The sequence below is a fragment of the Tupaia chinensis genome, unplaced genomic scaffold (assembly GCF_000334495.1).
Source record: "Tupaia chinensis unplaced genomic scaffold, TupChi_1.0 Scaffold000077_1, whole genome shotgun sequence".
Taxonomy (NCBI): domain Eukaryota; kingdom Metazoa; phylum Chordata; class Mammalia; order Scandentia; family Tupaiidae; genus Tupaia; species Tupaia belangeri.
This window is the reverse complement of record NW_006159538.1, coordinates 2,460,095-2,475,654: the sequence shown is the minus strand read 5'-3', so window position 1 is coordinate 2,475,654 and position 15,560 is coordinate 2,460,095. Positions and strand designations below refer to the sequence as shown.

The 15,560-nt window shown below is 37.6% G+C and overlaps 1 protein-coding gene and 1 non-coding gene across 23 annotated transcripts in view; both read right to left on the bottom strand.

Annotated features, from left to right (window-relative positions):
* SOX6 (SRY-box transcription factor 6) overlaps window positions 1-15,560 on the bottom strand; it is a 666,092-nt gene that overhangs the window by 120,290 nt on the left and 530,242 nt on the right. For 17 of the 22 annotated variants that reach the window (XM_027768610.1, XM_027768624.1, XM_006142513.3 and 14 more), the window contains 2 exons: window positions 12,250-12,329; window positions 9,967-10,089 (listed from right to left, as the gene is read on the bottom strand). In XM_027768610.1, coding sequence (XP_027624411.1) covers window positions 9,967-10,089; window positions 12,250-12,329 — 203 coding nt within the window. The remainder of the gene's footprint in view (window positions 1-9,966; window positions 10,090-12,249; window positions 12,330-15,560) is intronic. The other 5 variants (XM_027768627.1, XM_014584668.2, XM_014584644.2 and 2 more) reach the window with 1 other exon arrangement.
* On the bottom strand, window positions 11,434-11,540 carry LOC114006422 (U6 spliceosomal RNA). Its single transcript, XR_003548134.1, has one exon. It is a non-coding gene; the product is annotated as a U6 spliceosomal RNA (small nuclear RNA).

The following is a 15,560-nucleotide window of genomic DNA, read 5'->3' as shown; positions in this document are numbered from 1 at the left end:
ACACACTCAGGGCAGCGCAGGCTAGGGGTGGGCAAGGACACGACTCCCTGGCTTCTCCAGGAGACTCATCAAAACTTGGAAATCGTAAGACAGCCCCAGGAACTCCCGAAAGACTAGGGCTCTGGCATTGGGCGAAAACATTCTAAGCATTTTCCTCAAAGGGAAGCTACAGAATAAGATAAGACAGTCTTCTTCATAGTAGTTCTTATCCTTGTTAAGTTCTATTAGGCTTGAAGTTTCTTCTAGACAGTTAGCCAGAAATTTATGAAATATGTGAACTCTTTGGGATCATGGGAAGGTCATGATGACTTTGAAATTTGTTCCTTTTATAATTTAATTACATTACCTTTCATTCACTTAAACATTGTAATAAGACAGGTGTGAGTTTTGCAAGCAAGCTCCTAAATGACTTTGCTTCCTACCTACAAATCAGTAGAGTTTAAAGAAAAGAATTCTGGCTGAGAAGTAAATTGTAAAACACACTTACACCACCTACTATAGTCTTATTTTGTCTACTGAATTAGTAATCTGATCCGAGCCACTCGATTCATCTGAGCCTCATATTCCCATATTTATAAACTATAGGGATACTGTTAATACATGTTTACCTGTAAAGGCTAAGCATAGACTTTTTTATACTATAAAAAACTGTAAGATAAGTATTACACCTGTATACATATAAAAGGGGACATCAAAAAGTCCATAGAAAAATGAAATCAAAGTATGACACAAATAAATTTTGAAATTCAGGTATGGTTTTTTCATAATACATATTTTCCAAGAACTTCCTGGAGACATTCCTCCCCTCCCATCCAGTATTCATACTATTCTTAAAGCTGTTTTATGGCTTGTTTGGTTTTAGAAAGAAATTCAGGATTCCTTTGTAATATCCAATTTACGAATCAAGTACAGGTTCTCTGCCAAGAATAATTCCATTCATCCTGTGGGAATCTCAATAAACAGCATTCTATAAAGCCTAATGAACTCCTCCCTGGTCCTCACCAAATTTCATATTTAATTCACTGGGAAAGATGGACAGATACTATTAAAGTCAGAAGTAATATTTTCTATTGAAGGCCTGAGAACCCAATGAGCCTAAAACTAATGAGGAGAGTTGTTACTGTGCTAGCCAAAAAGTGACCAGCTAGAACAAAAGTCTTAGTTTTGAAGATCAAAGTGAAGCAAAAAACAAAGGATAATCAAAGGATTAACAACTAAGGATTAATCAAATTAATATTAATTAAAAAAAACTTCCTATCCAAATTCAGATACTAGATACACAGGTGAGTATATTGCTGATAAGATGAAATTGGCAATCCCAATTTTTCACTATGTGCTCCTTTCTCTATTTTCTCTTTCCCCCACTAGAATGTAAGTTCTGGGATGGCAGGGACTTTGTTCTACTCATTGATATGCTTCTGGGTATCCATAATAGGTTTTCTCAAGCTTGACACTATTGAAATTACAGACCGGGGAATTGGTAGCTGTGGGCGGGTATCCTGTGCACTGTAGAGAGGTCGGCAACACCCTCTGCATCCGTCCACTAGGTGCACTAGAAGCCTGTCATCCCCCTGCCAGTCATAACAATTAAAAATGTCTTTAGACATTGCTGACTAAATCCCAGGGGGTGAAATCAGCCCCTGTGAGGCCTACTATCTATAACAGTGTCTGGCACATAATAAGCACTGGATAAGTATTTGTTGAATAATGAACCGATTAGATCAGCTGTTTGGATTTTTCTTGTAGAGTGGTTTTAGGTTCACAGAAAAGATAAGAGGTAGGTACAGAGAATTCCCATTTACTCCCTACCCCATACATGTATGGCCTCCCCCGTTACCCACATCTCCCACCAAAGCAGTCCATTGACAATAGGTAACTCTAGACTGATACAGAGTAATTGTCCAAACTCCATCGCTTCCATCTGGGCTCACTCCTGGTGCTGTGCAGAGTCAGTTTTCTGGACAAGTGTATCACGACATGAATCTACACTATCGTCTCCTACAGAGCACGCCTTCAAAATCTGTCTTAAAATCTTTACAGCCTTGGGAACCAGCAGTTAGCGTAATGGCTATGTCTGGACTCCCACGTAGTCGACCACGGTTTGCGTCCCGGACCCGGTGGCTTAAAAAACTCACGCCGGGCGCATGTGCGTGCGTGCCCAAGATCCCGAGAGGAGAATGGAGGAAAAGGGATTGCAGCACGCGCCCTATAGCGAAAAAAAACCTCTCCTAAAAAAAAAAAATCTTTACCGGGTTTGCCTACTCATCCTTCTTCCCATCTTCAACTGCTGACAACCATGTATACTTTTACCATCTCCATCTCCATAGTTTTGCCTTTTCCAGAATGTCACGTAATAGGAATAGTAAGTAGCCTTTTTCAAATTTCCTGAGCATGATGACTTATAAACTCTTTAAAAGACAGATTGTGATACAACTCTAAAGACACAATAAGTGTTATGTTATTTTAACAGTTACATACAAAGTGTGATTTCAGCTAAGAGGAATTTTAAAAGAATGTTATACTTTAATCTTTCTTTAACTTAAAAGAATAAGTGTAGTCGAGTGAAAAGTTGATAGATACCCCAGAAATGGAATTCCTGGATGTTTCTTCTATCTGCTTTTTTAGCAGCTGAACTTCTAACGGGCTTCACATATGCACAACATGCACTTTGTAGGGGTTGAGAAAGTCAGACACGTCAATATACTTCGAGCAACACATTTTTTAATATATTTCTATCACTTATTTGCTTCTGTTTGAGTTTAGTTTTAGCTCAAGGTCAAGAGCTCTAGCGTAATCACTATGAAGGTTTCAGGAATCATGGTCTCTGTTACTTTGGTTATCATAACATCAGGAATTTATCACAAGTGGTACAGCAGTGTTATAAGAGGAACATATAGTGAGAAATAAATCAAGGCAGTTCACTAGAAATTAAGAATTTTAGTCTAAAGTTTGCTTCACCAAATGACCACCAGCATGGTAGAGGCATTGAGAAGCTTATTTGGATCTATTTTGCTTTTATCTTTTAGTCTATTAAGTGTAAACAAAAACATTTAGCTAAATCTGCTTTAGAGGACTATCAAAATAAAGAAATTCATGTTTATAAAACAGAAAAAAGTATTAAATAAGTTATTCTTAACCTGATTCAAGATGACTCTACTGCAGTCATTATGTATAAGGGAAGAATGAAAGGGTATATATACAGTGATTTTTTTTAATCCATATAACATCCAGTATAGAATACTCTTAGATGGTTAGTGCTCATTAATTTACTTTTAATGGAGAAAAGGCTCCTTTAGTGTGTCATTTAAGTTTGGAAGACATGTGAAAGAAATAGTTATTATCCTAATCCTTATCATCTAAAACAGCCAAAATGAAGCAAGATGGATTTAAATTAGTGCAAAGACTTTAAATCATTACGAATTTCCCCAAAATTTACAATGTCGATAGATTTGCATAAACATGCATACATGTAGCACATGAACTCTTCTACAGATAAATCAGAAGCTGAGAACTGGCAGAGTGGCAATTTCTATGCTCTTATGATCAGAAGTTCTACCCCTCATCTGGGGCATGTCTGTGAGAGGAAACTGCCCAACTGTAGCTCTCAAGTCCTTTTTTATAAAATAATTATTTATTTTATTTTTTATTGTTAATATCATTTTTTAAATTTGATATAGGCCAGATATGTTCACCAGAAAGAGACAGAGAGAGAGAAAGTGAGAAAGCAAGTTTCCAGGTCTGGAACTCGAACCACAGTCAGTCATGTGGGAGTCCAGTGCCTTAACCACCATGCCACCAGCTGGTCCCTTCAAATCCTTTTAAGAAAAGTACCACTACATTATGTTTTTGTTCTGCTCTGATGGTTCTATTACCTGACAGGTTACAATATTTTATAAAATATTTTTCTTACAAAAATATCCTACATGTTGACCATCTTGATTTATTCTATGTTTGGAAACTGGAATGAAGCATTTTCTAAAACACTAGGATATTTTACTTTTAAATTTTCTAATAGATGTTTACCATATCATCTCTCTGAATTCTGAGGTAACTTGTTACACATACACATGAAGAGATATCAGATATATGATATACAATATCAACCCAAACAAAACAAAAGAAAAACCTTTAAAACTTCTGTTTGATAGAATGAGAATAGGAATACATGACATTATTTTAGAAGCCATCACCTCTTAAATGCTGTTTATTTAAAAACAAATATTCACACACTGGGAGCTCCATCCATACTGAGTGGATTAATGAGTGGGATTGGAGCTAACTACCTGTAGATGAAACACTTACCTTAAGAAAGACAGAGGCCTGCACTAATTTTATAATTCCAGGGTCTTGGGCTCCTACTGAAACATCTCTGCCACTATAGCTACATATCTCACCAATCATGTGACTTACACAGTGACAAACAAGACTTACTTAAGAAGAGCCAATCTCTTGATTTTTAGATGTTACTTTAAAACAAACTAAAAATCAAATTTTCAAAAGAAATCCAGTTTACTCAATGTTCTAACTTGTGGGTGGATATAAACTTCTACTTCATTGACTACAGTGACAAATAAGATTTCTGAGCACCAGGAATTGTCTTTCTATTTTGCATCCTTCCCTAATCTGTCTACATTTCTTTAGTGTCCATCAGGATTCACTTGGTATCCCCAATTTTTTTTTCCGTAAGAAGCCAAGCTAGAAATGAAAGGTTATTTATATAAAATAATACTTCCTACAGATAGCACACTGACCAAACATTAAAAAAAGAAGAAGAAAAAGGAAAAGAAAAGTTCTCAAAGAAGCTTGGGTTTCAGATGGCCACCAAAGATGAAATTCATTAATTTATTCATTTTAACCATATTGTGCCAGGCAGTGTTGGAGATTCTGCAATAAACAAATGAGATTGCTAAAAGCTTCCTGAATTCAGTGAGGTATAGCCTAGGCAGCACAGCTAGAGGAGAACTGACTGACGGAGGTCACGGGAAGTTTGTATCTACTTTAATAATGATCAACTGACATTAGTGGAAACCTAAGGCCTGCCTCATCATCCCTTTTTGCCATTTACAACAACCCTGAGGATATATACTACATGCATTTAACAAAGAAAAAACAGAATAAAGAAGGTGTTTGGAGAACAGCATAGGAGAACGTTATCAAGTGGGTAACTAGAAGCTCTACTCCAAGGTTCTGATTCCATAATAGAGCTCATTCCATTAGCCCATGGCTCATCTATTCCTAGCTATAATGATCTTCCCAAGTTTTATCACACTCTTAAAAGTCAAGAAAAGAGTCAAAGGGGTGAGTGAACCCTGATTAAGAGGAAAGCAAGCTTTTCCTCTCCAAGCACAGCCCCACAGTTGGCACCCTCAAAACAAGCTCTGAATCAGTGCATCCCTCTTTCTCCATTGGGGGGCCAGTAATAGGTCACTCTAATCAACTCTTTATTCAACCCTCTTCTCTATTAGAAATCACAATCTCCTAAACCCATCCAGCAAAGCTAACTCGCCCTCCCATTCTCCCACTGCACTGAAGCATGCTTACAATTGCAAATAAGACTGCATGAGCCAGCACTGAGCATCTAAATAACGTATCATAAAGACTTGGGCTGGAGCTGAAATAGAAACAGAATGTTTTCCAACACTGATGGGCACTTCTTCCTTTTCCATTTGTAGCAAGAAAATTGACAATATCATTTAAATAAAAAATGTGCTTATATTCACCTTTACAAAAACTTCAATTGTTCTCTTCCATCTTTGCAAACTTGGCAAGACTTTAATAGTTTCATTTAAGAATAACTTATGGCTGATAGGTTTTTCTTAGTGCTTTAAGGCTCTAATTAAATTCCTTCTCTGTATATATCCCCTAAGACACTCATAAAATAAAAGTAAAAATATATTTATATTGTATTTTCGAATTTTCATACACAATTCTTTCATTTAGGCTACTACCCATACTATCATTATAAGAACTCGTCTGTGAAAATATGTTCCAACTAAAGCTTGGTGGTCTTTGAATACTCGATAAAAATCATTCTCTGAAGCTAATGAAGACAGAAACTCTGCCTGTAACAATATTAAGTTTGTTTTCTCTGGTGATTCAGAGAAGTGAGCAATCTGTCAGTAATACATTGAGTGAAATTACTTGTCTGGTAGGAATAACTGCTGACAGTCACTTTATATCAGGGCTGACCCAAACATCTCCCTGCTGACAAACAAATTACTATGTCTAACTTCGAAAAGGTAACTAGCTTGTTTTAATTTTGATTGGTCTTTCAGAATCCCTTATACATATGTTCAATACCATCCTTCATTGTATTTTTTTTTTTTTAAGGCAACAAAAACTGTTTGGGGGCAAACAGGTTTGAATTAATAACAACGAAAAAAAAAAAAAACAGTAAAGAAAAAAACCCTACTATTTGGAGTCAGAAAAAAGAACTGCTCTGTTTCTTTCCAAGACTGCTCTGTGGATGAAACTGGTAAGTGTGTCTACCCAACATTAAGACTGGCAGTGCCGCCAGTGACTGACTGGGTGAGTGAACACATTACCGAGACAGTATTGTAGGAATTAATTTTCTTCAATAAAGTGATTTTTAAGGCTCATATATTTCACAATCTAAACATATGTCACTGTTTCATAAACAAAATAAATGGATTAAAATAATACATTACCAATATGCTGACACGTGGAGATATTTTAATTAGAAATTCTTAAGCTGTGTGATATTTAACTGCTGTATTTGCTGAAGAGAAGCATGCATCATTTAATAAGAAGGCGTGAGGCAGGTGTATCACTTTGCATATGGTACCAGACTGTGTTTAATATAAGCTCCAACTATGAGGCGACATTACTCCCGATTAAAAACAAAACAGAACAAAATTACTTTAAGGACATATCATATTGAAAATAACCACATAAAATGAATCAATACACTGAAAACCACTTTTTCATTAAAAAAAAAAAAAACCATTCACAGCCTAGCTCCTGAGATGACATTTTTTCAGAAACGATCTATCATCTTAGCTACTGAAAGGCCATATTTACATGGCTGTCTCATTATCAGGGTCCCCTTTGCTTGGCATTCGTTTCGACTTACTTAAGGACCAATACTAACATAGCTGAGGAAAGCAAATGGCAACTGGTCCTGAAATTTATAAGGGTGAGAGATCTGGAATAAGTAGCAATATAATATATTGTTTACTGTAGCAAGTGCCCTCTGTTCTCTAAAGGTCAAAAGCATTGTAACCTCAGAGTTGTAGTTTCTGATTGTTCCCAGGGTTAAATACATTATCAAAATTAATGGTTCAAGCCCCTCAGCCTTCAGATACATGAGTATTCATGCCTCCATCTGCTGAACTGTTCAACTAAAATAGCATTCTTTGGCCTACTCTTCTAATATTGTGCCCCTGAGGCAGAGAAAACCATGCTTTAGATCAGCACAGTAGAATTAAAAAATGGTCTTTCCTGTGTCTTCCTAATTTTAAAGAAAAACTTGAACATCCTGATATAAGGAGGGTATTTCCATGTTAAATACCTTTTTCCTACTAGCTAAAACTTCAGGCTTCCAGAGTATAATTATAAATGTTAAGATGTACCCAGGCTGATTTCATGAGAAATGACACCCTTTGAATCGTGACATTAGGTAGAGAGGTTTGGTTCTGAGAGATGCAGTGGGCAGGGGGAGGGGTGGAATAATGTGAGGTAGGCATTTCCTCCTACGAAGCTCTGTTTAGAAATAAACTCAATGAACATAATTGAGATGCTTCATTAGTATCAATAGTGTATCATGATCATGATTATTGACAGAGCCGACATTTTAGACTGTCAAAGGAAGGGAAAAAAATAAACCCTAACTAGAGAAAAAAAAAAAAAGGCAGAATTATAATAGTAATAAAGCAAGATATTAAATTTCTCTCTACCTTTGCTCAAGATTTAAAATGTTACTGTCTTACAGCTTAGACATGGCTTTCAACTGTACTGTAAACGGACAGCCCAGTACACACACTAAACTCACACCAGGAAAGTGAGAAGCTGCCATTCAGACAGAGTCAGTCTTTTCTAACCAGTGTACCACACAAGTAAACAGATGAGCACTTTCCGGACATGTGGAGAAAAGGTACAAAAAAATAGAAGCAGGAAAACAGAGCAAGAATAAACAAAACCCAGGAAACTCGAACCAGCCCAACTTCAACTGCAAAGTTATAGAGATTCCTCTTTTAATGGTTCCCTATTTAGCCTAATGAAAGTGACAGACATGCGGCATGTGGTTGCTTCTAGCGCAGCCCTGCTCCAGCACTACCCAGCTCTGGAACTCACCTGGACCACACCATGGTTTTCAGACACCCAGGGGTCCGTGATGGTGCAGGGGGGAGGAGGAGAGAGCTGACCCAAGTGACAAATTAGGCCAAAGAGACTGGGTAGAAACCTGGCTAAGGGCGGATCAATGTGTTAGCATACAATACCTCCACACAAAATAGAAAGAGCAGAGGAAGTCTTGAGTTCGAGCCAAAGCTGCCTGCTTTCCCATCCTCTCCCAAGAACGTAAAAGCCTCTCAAACTGGTTACCCTGAGTGGGCAACCTTGCTAGCTGCCACGGCACAGCATAGCTTGTTTCTAACGTCCAGCTAACCACTCTTATTAGCTCTTCTGGGTAGAGTAGATTTTTAGAATGCCAAGAAATGCGTCGCCCTCTCTATACCCAAAAGAAAGTCTTAAGAGAAAACTCATCTGACTGTATAGAGCACAGCAGCGCCTTGGACCGTGAGTGTCTAGCGGTGTCCGAGCAGAAACCCCTGCCTACCTCTCATCAGGGTGGAAGGAGCGAAGGAGGCAGCGAACCAGCTGACCCTTGATCATGTCCTTCACCTCCTTCTTAGGAGTGGTCGTTCCTAGCATTTTCCAAAAAGACCAACTCAAAAGCAGCAGAGAAGATAATATCAAAGGCACTCTTTATTGATTAGTGTTTGATATAGACAGACTGGCAGAGCCAGTAGGACCTGAATATACAAATATACAATAATTCCATATGTTCTTTTGGGCAGGCAAAGCTTCCCAGACTCAGTTGGAATGTACAATTTGGTGTTAGAGCCAACTTAGAAAATGAAAATGTGTTTCAGTCTGAGGAAATATATATAGCTACAGTATAGTTATAGATAAAGCTATAGATCCCCAACAGATAGCTGACAGATAAGAACTCCAACAATCAAGGAGAAGTATTAAGCATGAAATGGAGAAGAAGAGGACTGGGTCCCTACAGTAGAAAAGGACTTGCTTTTCAAAAGAGCCATATGAGCCATCTTCTCCCAACCAATAAGAACATTCCAGAAAAACACCAAAGACCTTAACTGGAACGTTAAATAGGGAAGGATTGTACAGAAGTTAATGGGACAAAAAGCAACCAGCTAAGCCCAAACACCCACCTCTACTTCAGCCTGAGAAAACAAAGTTAAAAAACCTGAATTGGGTAATTAGAAATCCAGGGTAATAACTATGACTCAGTAAATATTTTAAAGCCTCAGTTAAATAACATGATTTATGTGAGCCTTGGCCATTTTATCTATATAAGCAGAAATATATTTTATCAAATTTACAGGGTTACTATACAATTAAATGAAATATATAAAAAAAAGTTTGAGTATTTTTTTAAACAATATACAACACTATACATAAGAAAAGGCAAAAGAATGAAGAAAAAAAGATTGTTTCAAAGACAGTCACAATGTAAAATGTTTGCCTGAATATATATATAGCAATAACAGCCTAATTCAGGGGAATTGGTCTGGGCTTGGTCTTTTTCTCTGGGGAAAAACCAACAACAACAACAAAAAGAACCCTTCTTAGGAATGAGAAAAAGGAAAGGATTTGGTTTTAGTGTTTAGGTTGAGTGTTTGCTGTTTTATTAAAAAGCCTAGATTATGACTGAACAATCCAGTCCCCCACCCAATGAAGCACCAATGGAAGCATTCATACCTCAATCTGTTTGTGGTTGTAAGAGTGGCCACCACCATGTTCAAAGGTGTCCAAATTCCTGCCAAAACGGTCACTTAGGCCCTTTAGCCTTGGGTTAATTTGTGGGTGGGAGACATGACCCTTCTGTTTAGTAGCATATTCAGAAAAAAAAAAAAAAGACAAAACATACTGTCAGAACTCATGAAATAGCACACACATTTCTAAATCCAGGGTATTGAGCACATCAAAGAACGGAAGGAAGAAGGTTCAAGACCGCCTCTCTCTTTTACATTAAGTTGATTACAGGATCAAGCAATGGTACTGGCTTCTGATTTCTGCCTCTGACTCAAGAAGATACTCTACAGCACAATCATAGGGAAAGGAGAAATAGATTAGATTAACCAATAGTAAGGGTTCTTTTTAGACTTTTTAACTAGCTGCAGGAGTTCAGGATTAGCAGCATGGAAGGGAACGGTTTGTAGGAGAGGTGGGGTTGTGCTCCTGTTAGGCATGGTCTCTAGCTCTGCCTGGTAGTTAATGGGTAACGTCCTCATGGCTTCTTTTATGAGGCTTATCATAAAAAGTTCTCAAAGTAATTTATTTTCAGACCCAATGGAAAACATTCAAAATGATTTGTGGGAGTAGAGGGCATTTTTGTTTCTATTTTATTTATTTATTTTGTGTGTGTGGTACAGCAGTTGTATACTTGTTATGTCCAAGTCATATAAGAAATAGCAGAACAGAAATAAAAGTGCTTCACCACATGCTACTCCTAATTTATTTAAGAACACTCAAAAATAATCACAGTAAACTTTAAGAATGAGAGTTACCTTCAGTGTTCTACGGTATTGAAATTCAGATAATTATTATGTATTTTCTAAATATTCAGATGCCAAAAGTTTGAATGTTTTTTCTTTTAAGAGAGATTTTTTTTTTTTTTTGCTATAATGCACTTGCTGGAGAGACAGAGACAGACAGAGAGATAGAAAGCGAGAAATCACCCCCCAGGGGGGATGGCCACACCGCAATCCTTTCTCCTCCATTCTCCTCTCAGGACTTTGGGCATGCACACACATGTGCCCCACATGAGTTTCAAGCCACCAGGTGAGGAACTAGAATGGGAGTCAACCACGTAGGAGTCCAGCACTTTAACTACTACGCCACCTGCTGGCCTCAGTTCAACTGTTATTTTAATCATCTTTTCTTCTTGTTTTTATTTGGGTTGTCAGAAAGTCCTGATGCTTTTTTTTTCTATGTTTTACTATGCAAAAGTATATCAGACTTTTTTTTTTTTGAGAGGTTTTTTGTGCTCGCCAGAAAGACAGAGAGAGACAGAGAGAAAGAAAGTGAGAAATCACCCCCTAGGGGGGATGGCCAGGTCACAATCCCCTCTCCTCCATTCTCCTCTCTGGATCTTGGGCATGCACGCACACACGCCCGGCATGAGTTTAAGCCACCAGGTCCAGGACTCAATCCATGGTCGACTACAAAAATATGGAACACTTCACAAATTTGCATGTCATCCTTGCACAGGGGCCATGCTAATCTTCTCTATATCGCTCCAATTTTAGTATATGTGCTGCCAAAGCGGGTACCATCAGACTTTTCTGACAACCCAATATATAAATTCATATTTAAAGTCAATTTCCCATTAAATGGCGGTACTAACAGGATATAAAGATCGATTCCCAGTTCAAATGCCTTGATTTACTGAGAAGAGAAGGTGCAAACAATTTTTCATCCAGTTTCAAAAATATTTTCTCCCCAAATTTAGCTGTATAAGTAAAGAAAACTACTCCAGAACTTGGTCAGACATCACGCCCAGACTTTTGACCTTGGAAAGGACAAGGTACATATATTCAGGAGCAATGTGTTTACATTTTACCAAATCATCATCAAGTTTTTGTGAACGACCATCCCTTATTCTATGAGCTACCACATCATTTACTACTTTGATGCTTCTATATAAAAGGAAATCAGGACATAAATGTGGAGGCATGTATAAAAATTGATAAGGAAAAGTTAACAGATCCAATATCAACTAATCATAAAACACTGTAAACTATTCTCTTTTCCATAGAGAACACATGGTACTAACTCATAATGTCATTTTTCCTTTAAAAATATTGAAACTGACAGTTCTCTCTCTTACTTGCAGTATGGTAAGTACATAAGGTGTTAATCCTTCTGGGCTACGCTTAAACAATGATTTAACATTCAGGCCATTATTTAGCATACAGCTGGTTAGCAGTTTTCCACTAAAGTACTGGCTCCTAGCCCACATTTTTTTCTTCTGGCACTTACCTGGAGCTGTAAAGGGCTGAGTCCAGAAGCAGCAGCAGCTGCCATTGTTGATGGAATGAACTGTACAGGGTAGTTATCACCTGTCGGAAAGAACAATGCATGCAGGTTTAGACAATGCACAGGGAATCGCTGCAGACAAGTACAAACATGGTCCTTGGATTGCCTGAGCTTTACAACATTGCTCTAAGCCCAAACATCTGCAGAAACAAAAGGCTTAGCTGGGCACAGACTTGCAGTGCTGCCTTGGAACTTTTTGTTAACAGATAGCTGGTGGGCAAACTGGCAAAACATGAATGTGATGTTAAAAAAATTAAATGTGCAATTCAAGCATGTTCACTCCATTACAAATCTTGTAATACATCATTTTTTTAAGAGTAAAAAAATATCTTAAAGCCAGGCTGACACTCAGTACACAGTGAAAGCACTGAGGCTTTTGTATTAGAACAATCAAAAGTGTTGGCTTGGTAGGCAAGGCAGAATATTCAAGTCCAAAAGAATACTAAATTATTGACTGTCCACAATCCTAAGTTTTATTTCATTAAAAATTTTTAAAAAATACAACCTCCTCAATAAGATATGGGTGAGGGCATTCCGTGAAATGCTTGATATTCCAGTGGGAGCAGAAGCCATCTTTTTCTGGACTAGCCCCTGGTTCTGTACCGATGAAATCCAGCTAGAATCATGCCTAGGAGGCACCTATCAAATGATCTCTGACGACCAGTTGACTAAGTAGCCACACATTTTCCCTGAGATGCCTGCACTAAAAGCCCGGTAGTGACTGAGTACAGTTCAGCAGAGATCAGTGCTCTGACTGCAGAACATTCCTGAATCCAGGGACTGCAGGACCTCCTGCAACCTAGGAATACAGGCTAGGAGCGGTGATCTGAGGAACCAAGAAGAAGATGAAGAACACACGGTGATAGTGGCAACTACAAGAAAAAATCATATTTGTGGATAAATTACACGACATCATTGATTTAATGGAGTATCTCACTTTGGCTTCAGCAACTTATTTAAAGTCGGTGTTAGGTACTTTCTCTAGGCTATATTTTAATAGGCTGTTCCTCCGCACATTTTTGACGTTTGTAATAATCACACTGTTTTGCATGAACTTTTCCACACTGAACGCTGAATGTAATCATGAAGAGACAGGGTAGAAAGTCACAGTAATAAAGGTAGTCAGCTGGACAGCAATGAGACCTCTTTCTTTTTCCTTCATGGACACTAATACCTGGAACCCTTCCTGGTGTCCTGGCTCCGTGGAACGCATCCTGCTCGCCATGTAAAGTGCTCCTCGGCGGGTCCGATGGAAATGTTAAGTTGCTTTCACTTTTAACAAATTGTTAGCTTCTAATCTACACAGTCTCTTTGCATCATATCCATAATACCTCATCAGACCATTGAGCACAGCGTGTGCCTGTACACAGTCCAGTAACAATTGGCTTCTGATTGCATATGGAGCGCTGCTACAATGCATTCACTAACACTATATTGTGCTGGTCTCCTATGGAGTAATGTTCAAAATATCTGATCTTGTTTTTCTCCTTCCATGAGGTTGATTTTGGTTTGCAGTATGAGCTTTTTAAAAGAGATAACTAGGTCAAATTATTTTTTATAGTAAATGACTGTCACTTTATGCTTAAATAATTCTACTGATCTTCTTGATATTTAAACTAAATTATCTGAAGACAGACTATCCTAATCTAAGTCAAATAGTATTTCTTCGGCCAATATCTTATCAGGTTAAAAAAAAAATCACAAAATGATGCTGAATTAATGATGCTTCAAAAATAGGGGGGAAAAATCATCATTCCAACCATCAACATGGACTGCCTCCTGGAACATTTTAGAGCTGTTCTTTCTTTAAATATCATGCATTATTCATACTAACTCTAAACCACAGCCCCCTCCCTGTAAGTTTAATACCAGTTGCTTTATTTGTACTAAAACATTTTTCATGTCAAACATATTTTAAAAAATCAAACTCTAAAAGAATTCCCTGGGGCACTCCTTTTTTCATAGCTGTCATGCTTCTATGCTATGAAATAGCTGATTTTTTTTTATAGTTTTTGGCTTGCCAGTTAATTTATTACTATCTCTACCACACCCTGTAGTACTCTCCAGCTCACCTGCTGGCTACAAACAGCTTTCTTTCCACTGCTGACAAGCATATTTTTAAAATGTTTTTAACCTTCTTTTGGTTTGCATCTGTATATCTGAATATATCATCTTTAGAGAGCTATTTCTCCAGAACATATCATAGTATCAATACTAAAAGTAAAAATGAAAACATTAGAACAAAGTATATCACAGAGAATGATTAAGAAGAGGAAAAGGAAAGGGCAGGGGAGAGAGAAGATGGGGGAAGAGATGAAGGTTAAAAGTAAAAGAAACATTTAAGAGGGAGAGGGATTTAAGGATACTGTGAAGTTCAGTTTGTTAATAACAAAGTTACATGCTTTCTCCAACCCTCTCTAATTTTCTCTGTGTAAGAATATATCAAGAAAAGGTTCTCAGAGGCTGACTTGGCAAGGAATCAGTCAACATGTTGTAGCAATTTTTTTCAGATTTGTCGCTGGATTTGAAATGCTTGCGTGAGGACCCGTTCTTTTAAAATTTGTACAAAAGGAGAAGCTTGTTGGAACAGGTTGGCTTGAGCTCCTACTGTAATCTGGCCCTTGCTACTACTGGTATAAGAAGACAACCTCCAAAATCCAATGTAGAAAATAATCCCCATTCTGTAAGTCCATCTTTCCAGGCTTCTACCTAGGCCACATGTCAGTTTTTTTATGAAATTACAGAAAGAAATACAAAACAGCATTTAAAGCCTATGGAAAATTTGCTTGGTCTTAGTTTTATTTGTCAGAATAGGCAACATTCCTTTAAAATCAGAGCACCTCCACCGTAAGAGTTCCTAAATGAGAAAAAGTAAATTCTTAAATTTTCAGACACTAAAATGAAGCCAAAACTCAGCAGGACTTAATCACAGGAGTACTTGAAGTAAAACAAAACAAAGCAGTACCCATTTTAGACTCAGACTACCTCCTGAAAAAAATACTCTTAATTCAGATATTAATTCTATTTTTCCAAAACAGTCAAAAATATGAGTAAAATTCTGTCCTTTTGCTTTCATTCTTCAGAAAAGTAATAAGAGGCTAGGGTAACTACAGTATCCTGAGATTTTCATGTTCAGATATTAACACGCTGGGGAAATCATTTAGAAAGACTGGGGGAAGTCATTTAGAAAGACTGGGAAAAGTAGAGAAGAAAACAATGTAGAACTAGAAGACAGAACTTGAGCTTTCAGAAAC